The sequence below is a fragment of the Montipora foliosa genome, chromosome 11, assembly GCF_036669935.1.
Source record: "Montipora foliosa isolate CH-2021 chromosome 11, ASM3666993v2, whole genome shotgun sequence".
Lineage (NCBI taxonomy): Eukaryota > Metazoa > Cnidaria > Anthozoa > Scleractinia > Acroporidae > Montipora > Montipora foliosa.
Genome location: NC_090879.1, coordinates 42,307,034 through 42,313,130, shown reverse-complemented (window position 1 = coordinate 42,313,130; position 6,097 = coordinate 42,307,034). Strand labels below are relative to the sequence as shown.

General features: G+C 38.6%; 1 protein-coding gene across 1 annotated transcript in view; it reads left to right on the top strand.

Moving 5' to 3' along the window:
- The window catches only part of LOC137977142 (uncharacterized), a gene marked incomplete at its 3' end in the record, with an annotated part of 47,217 nt that overhangs the window by 23,820 nt on the left and 17,300 nt on the right, over positions 1 to 6,097 (top strand). The window contains exons 2-4 of the mRNA XM_068824416.1: positions 4,108 to 4,122; positions 5,100 to 5,167; positions 5,702 to 5,941. Of these exons, the coding sequence (XP_068680517.1) occupies positions 5,114 to 5,167; positions 5,702 to 5,941 (294 nt within the window). The remainder of the gene's footprint in view (positions 1 to 4,107; positions 4,123 to 5,099; positions 5,168 to 5,701; positions 5,942 to 6,097) is intronic.

Here is a 6,097-nt window from a genome sequence, read left to right as displayed (position 1 = left end):
CCACGCGTGTATTGGTGTAATGGAAGTAAATTTGATTGGCCGATGAAGGACATGTCAATCAATCAAAAAAAGGGGGCGGAAGGAATTTGGAAGAGGAATTTGGTCAGGCTCTATTTTTCGTTTCGCCAACTCCACATTACGTACCACGCGAAACTAAAATAGAGCCTGATCGCAGGTTAGTTTAATCGGAACAATAAGCCGGAAGTTGTTAGTAAGTGGCCGTGGGAATATTCGCTTTCCTGGATGATCACCAAGGAGATGGGTGCCAAATTGAATACCTTCTCCATCTCATGCTACAAGGTCATCTTCAAAACAACCTCTTGCATAAAATCTCTAATCGTCACAAACAACAGCCCTCAGCTGCTGACCGTCATTTTGTATAGGCTCAAGTTCCTTGATAATATTCCGCCCACCCACATCAATGCGTATATGGAAGAAAATGCCTTAGGAAATTGTAGATGTCCTTCTCCTTTTCCCCGCCAAGTAAAGGAAAAGATTGAACCCACCAATTGCTTCTAAGACATGTGATACGAATTGCCTAGCAACGGGCGAAAGGACAACTCAAAATCAGAGTCTTTGGCAGGATTCGAATCTACGACTCTTCCGTAGCACCGGTCTGTTGCTCTACTCATTGAACTCATTACTAGAACTCACTGGGGAGCTACAATAGGTCGTTTTATTTAGGTCCTGGGTGGACAATAGGGAGATTAAGCACGCGCGTTTTTGAGATGAGGACGGCAACCGAAAAAAAAAAAGGTAAAAATTGAGGTTGAAATTTTTTTTGGGTTCACATACTCAAAAAAACCGGTCCCCGCTTCTCCCCACGCGCGAGACTTGCGTTTAGCTTTCGGCGCCCAGCGCTTGCCTTTCGGAATAGCCAGTAGAACGCGTGTTCTAATCGCTATTCCGACCATATGACAATCAATACAACTATATAACAACCAAAAAAGCATGCAAGCGAAAGGATAAGTAGTTCATGTAAGGTAAAATGGAACGTCGACATGAGCATTGCAACGAGTAATTAAACAACACGGTGTTTACTCGTTACAAGGCTCCGTTCTTACTCGGCTAGTGTGGCGGCAGAAACTGGGGCTTTAACTGGTCAGACGAGGCCGGACGTAAATGTCCTTGTGCTTATTATAGAGCATGAGTTTAGCAAAAATGTTAAAGATTCCTGTGAGTAATTATTATATCTTATGGTATTCGGTATCGTATCGTATGGCAACTTATTACTCATGTACCGTGTGCCATATGTAGTTAACCTGTTTTTGAATAAAGCGAATTCCTCATTTGACCTTACGACCCAGCGATTGTTTTGATGTTCACTGGACGAACAATGGCGACAACATTACTTTCGAGTCCCACTGCAAAATAATCCTACTGGAAATGAATTCTATTCATATTCATATAATTTTTTTGCTTCGGCGTGCGTCTCACTCTATTGCTAGTGGAACGATTTTACTGTTTAACATGAAGTTGGTGCTCTTTCAAGTCCACGCCTCCATAGAAAATTATGTAACATTTTGTACAAGAAAACATTATAATAGATATTTCCTATTTATTCCCTTGATGACCTATGTTTTTGAAGGAGCACATTCTATGTTATTAGTCTCAATTATTTAGAGGAAAAGGTCTGCGCGCGAGAGCCTTTTTAAGATTTTTGGTGCAAAAGTAGGGCAAACGATAATTGAAGGGGATAACCAGTGCAGATGCGATGCTAACAGTTTTTTTTAAATTGTGCATTAATTAAAGTAACCAGTTTTCTTGGTTTTGTGTAAAATTTAAAAAGGGTCTTTGATGTAATTGATGCCGTTCTGCTTAATATGTACGTCTAATTAAATCGAGTTTACAACCTCTAATTACATTGGATCCCTTTTGGACGCAGCTGAGCCTATTGTTTTTAGGGTTAGGGTCCATCATTGATTGTTTTTTTGTTTTGGCCCATTGTTTTCTGAGCCAATTCCGAGAGCCGTTCTAATAGCTGCGTACTGACCCAAAAAATCGGTCGCTCCTTTGGGAGAGGAAAATTCTGTTGTTTCAAGAGAAAAAAAAAATGAAATGAATTTCAATGAGGTCAGAGGCAATATATTGATGGGCCATCAAGTTCACCGATTAGTTGCACTGTCTGGTCCGACAGTTCAAGATGGCTGCAGCGCTGAAAATTATCCTCCTGTTTTTAGGAGTCGGTGAGTAAGGAATTCTCTTCGCTTTTAAGTTGATAAATTCTATTTAAGTCGGCTATCTATAACATCATTAAGTTTTTCGTTGTTTCACCTCTTTCAACTGCGAAAGAGGACACCGCCCCTGTTGTACAAGCGAAGCAGGTACGAATGTTATGTGTACCTTCGCGAAGAGCGATCTGAAATCTTGGCTTATGGTGTGCATCTTTATATTTGCGCAACTCATCACGAAGGTGATAAAGGGAAGACACAAGGAAACGTTGCAAGAGCTGCGAGCGATTTTGGGTGGATATGGGATCACATTGAACATAGAGGAAGATTAATTGTCTGCATCAGTCAATTACCAACTCTAACGTAATCTAAAATCTCCTTTGGGCTTAATTTAGGTATAATCTGGGCGTAATAAACCGATTGAACAAGCTTCACAGGCATCCTTGCCTCTCACTTTATACACACCGCTTAACATTTCCAATTAGCTACATTTCGACTTCCCTGGATTGCTTTGCTCAAAAAGCGTTCATTAGTCTTTGCTCATCGTATTGTAGATACAACTATTGCATCTAGGCAATATATAATGCATCTAGGCAATATATAAAAGAAGTGGACCACAAAGCAAGTTCAATGCCCCTCTTATTGACAGACTAGAATGTAATGTGGCGTAATATATTTGTCGACTTACCAGTACTGTGGAGAGCTTTCTTAATTAATTCACTTTTAAACGATAAAAACCTTCGTGGAATATCATATCAAAATGTTTTGATCATTGCCGAGTCTTTCTTATTAGTGAAACAAACAATAAATTTTTAGCAAATTTGATTTGTTTTTATCCTTTTGTGACTTATGAAGATGGCATTCAAATAAAACGACAGCTTAAGGTCGAGTTTTAACTGCATATTCTAAGATGGCTTGATCTGTAAGATCAATGAGTGAAATATTGAGATTTCCTTGATTCAAACTCGTTATATCATTTTAAACTGGATTGTCAAATTTATTGCTATCGTAGAAAAGTTGTAATTTTGGCTGAAAAGAAGTTACCTTTTGTGCATTTGATTTTTTAAAAAAACATCTGCAACTGATATACAATACTAATTAGTTATGTACTCGCGATCGTCATTTATGCTGGAGAGCGATACCTTTTATTATTTTACTATCCATCTTTTACCTCAGTTCGTCTAGCAAACTAGGTTATTTATTCATTGTTATTCATAGTTAAGGAAACACGGTCGTCTTCTCCACTTTGAAAAAAAGCAAAGAAATAACAACTGTTATTGTAAAAACTAATCTACAGTTCATAATTCCATGTATGATACTATATCGACGCGTAATAATTTTCTTCCAAACAAAGCGCCACAGTCTCGGTCCATCGGAGGTGAATCGATTAAAAACGAATTGTACCTGGTTGCATGGCTTTTTCATTGCGGTATACTGATTATGGATGACAGCATTGTTGAGTCCATCGTAATTATCCAGAATAACAGATTTGTGTTGGGATTTAAGGCCTTCTTCAATGGTCCAATGTGATTCAAAAAGCGGCTGCTAGTTCCCTGCTCATCAGACATGCACGGAAGCGAAAATAACTAATGATGGCTTATCTGCTTGTTCAGGCTCTAGTTGAAAGTAACGCGAACTGCGCAGGTTATACGGTCTTTGCAGAAGTTCTTCTATGATATCTAGATCTCATAAAAACGCAACCCGAGGTCGGCAAAGAAGATTTTTCAAACCATCTGACTTGAATTCCTCCAGAATTAGTTTTTTTTTAATGGTTGATGAAAAATGTGAGATTAACTAACATGTCCCGAACCACGCCCACGTATTGTCAAGACAATGTTTCCCCTAGATCAATTCATACATGCAACATTTTCTCATGTTGCTGCTTTATTTAGATGTCATATCTGATTATTTTATTATGCTTTGTCCCTTTCTGTAGGATTCGTCGCTGGAGGTATGTGAAAATTATGACGTAAATATTTGAAAACTGCCTAGCACAAAAAACATCCTATACGGAATGTTCTGAGAAATGTCTGTGTGAATCTGATCTGTGCATTCATATATGAAGTCTAATAACAAATGTACTGATCTTATGAAGTGCGTAGTCAGTGACATCGTATGTTTAACTTGTTAAAATGAACGGTTTGTGATTTTAATTAACAAAGTCACTCAAAATCAAAAATTATAGCGGTGAGCCAAATAAACCGTAGCACAAAAGGTAGAGAGATTACGTAATACTATGAAGTGATTCTTACAATTGAAGGACTTTTTATTTTATTGAACTATGATCCAAATCTACTGTCAATGAATGGGCTCATACGGCAACATGGACAATTGGATTCGTTTCAAAAATAAAAAGGCTTTTCCCACCAAATGCAATCATTCCAACTTTTTGAAGACTCAAAACCTCAAATTTCGTATGGCCTTAAAAACGCAGAATGAAAAGAGCCCAATGGCAGTGGAATTGCTTAACTGTGCAAGAATTATCACGAATGAAATGACACAAAGAATTTATTTCCCCACCTTTGGTCAGCTGGAGATTTAGCAAGGACGACGGCAACGGGTACGAGAAATTCATCTTAAAATAAAACTTTACGTTGTTCCAAGTTTTTGCAACTGTTCTAAGCCTTTTGATATGGATAGCGCGTATCAGCTAGTCAAACTCAAACTTAATTTGAAAAGTACTGTTACTTGGAGAGAATGCGCCAAAGTGTGTGACCACACAAGCTTAAGTACACATTGCAGGGGCACCATTTTTGTTCACCAAAGAGGTCGAAGAGGTCGTTGTTCACGCTTCCAGATGACTTGAAACATCAAAGTTCCATCTAACGGTTTTTTTGATAATTTTGTGACAGTGTTCATCGAAAGTTATCGTTTCCATATATGATACTTTGACATTCCTTAAAATCGATTTGTTTACAATCATTTTAGACTGCGACACACCCATGGGGATCGAAAATGGACAAATTCCAGACTCCGGTCTAACAGCAGCCAGCACGGTTAGTGTGGTTGACATTTAACTTGCCTTTAAAAAGGCATAGAAAGTTTATCTGTTATGCTTAATGATGCGCCCCTTCACTATACGCAACACCGCAGTGTCTATTTTCCACCTTTCGTGGTTCAATCCTTACACTTCACCCACAGCTTCAAAGGAACTCTCCACTTTTAATTGCAAGTTAAAACCGGAGAAAATGTTTCGTTGAAAAAATCGACCGGTATGCTATTTTTTTTTTTAAATGCTTATTTCTTGGGCGCGGCCATCTTGAATAATTCTGACTTGTTAGGGTTTCTGTATTGTTTGTTCAAATAGGTTTTGCATGACTATATAATTTCGGAAACGTACGCTTCTTTTACAAATTTTTTAAAGTAACTTTACCTAGAGAGGTTACTACCTGTGATTGTTGGAGAGGATCTTTCCTTAAACTTACGGGAAAAACAAGCGCTTCCGTTCTTTCAAGTAGAGTAAAAACCCTGAAATCCCTCTTTAGTTGAAGACACAAAACTGAAATCAGTGACATAACTTATTTCTTTAGTATAGCGCTGGGTATGAGGCGAGCAAAGGTAGACTCAACCACCATAGTACGTATATTGCCCGGACTAACGACAGAGGACAATGGGTTCAGGTGGATCTTGGTAAAGTGGCCAAAGTGACTAAAATTGGAACTCAAGGCAGGTATAACTATGGACAGTGGATCACCAAGTACACCGTCTCTTTTAGCATCAACGGAGGATTCTTTCACTTTCAGTTGCATAAACCCTACACCTTCCCCCGAGTGAGTATCATCCCATCGCCCAGAATTCTATGACAGATCAGGGACTTTAAAAATCTCTGAATGAGATCTGCCGAAAGCAGCAGCTACCATAACTGACGTTCGGCGATTTCTTCTGCCATACAAAAGTTAGCATATGGGTTTTATACAAGAGACCTT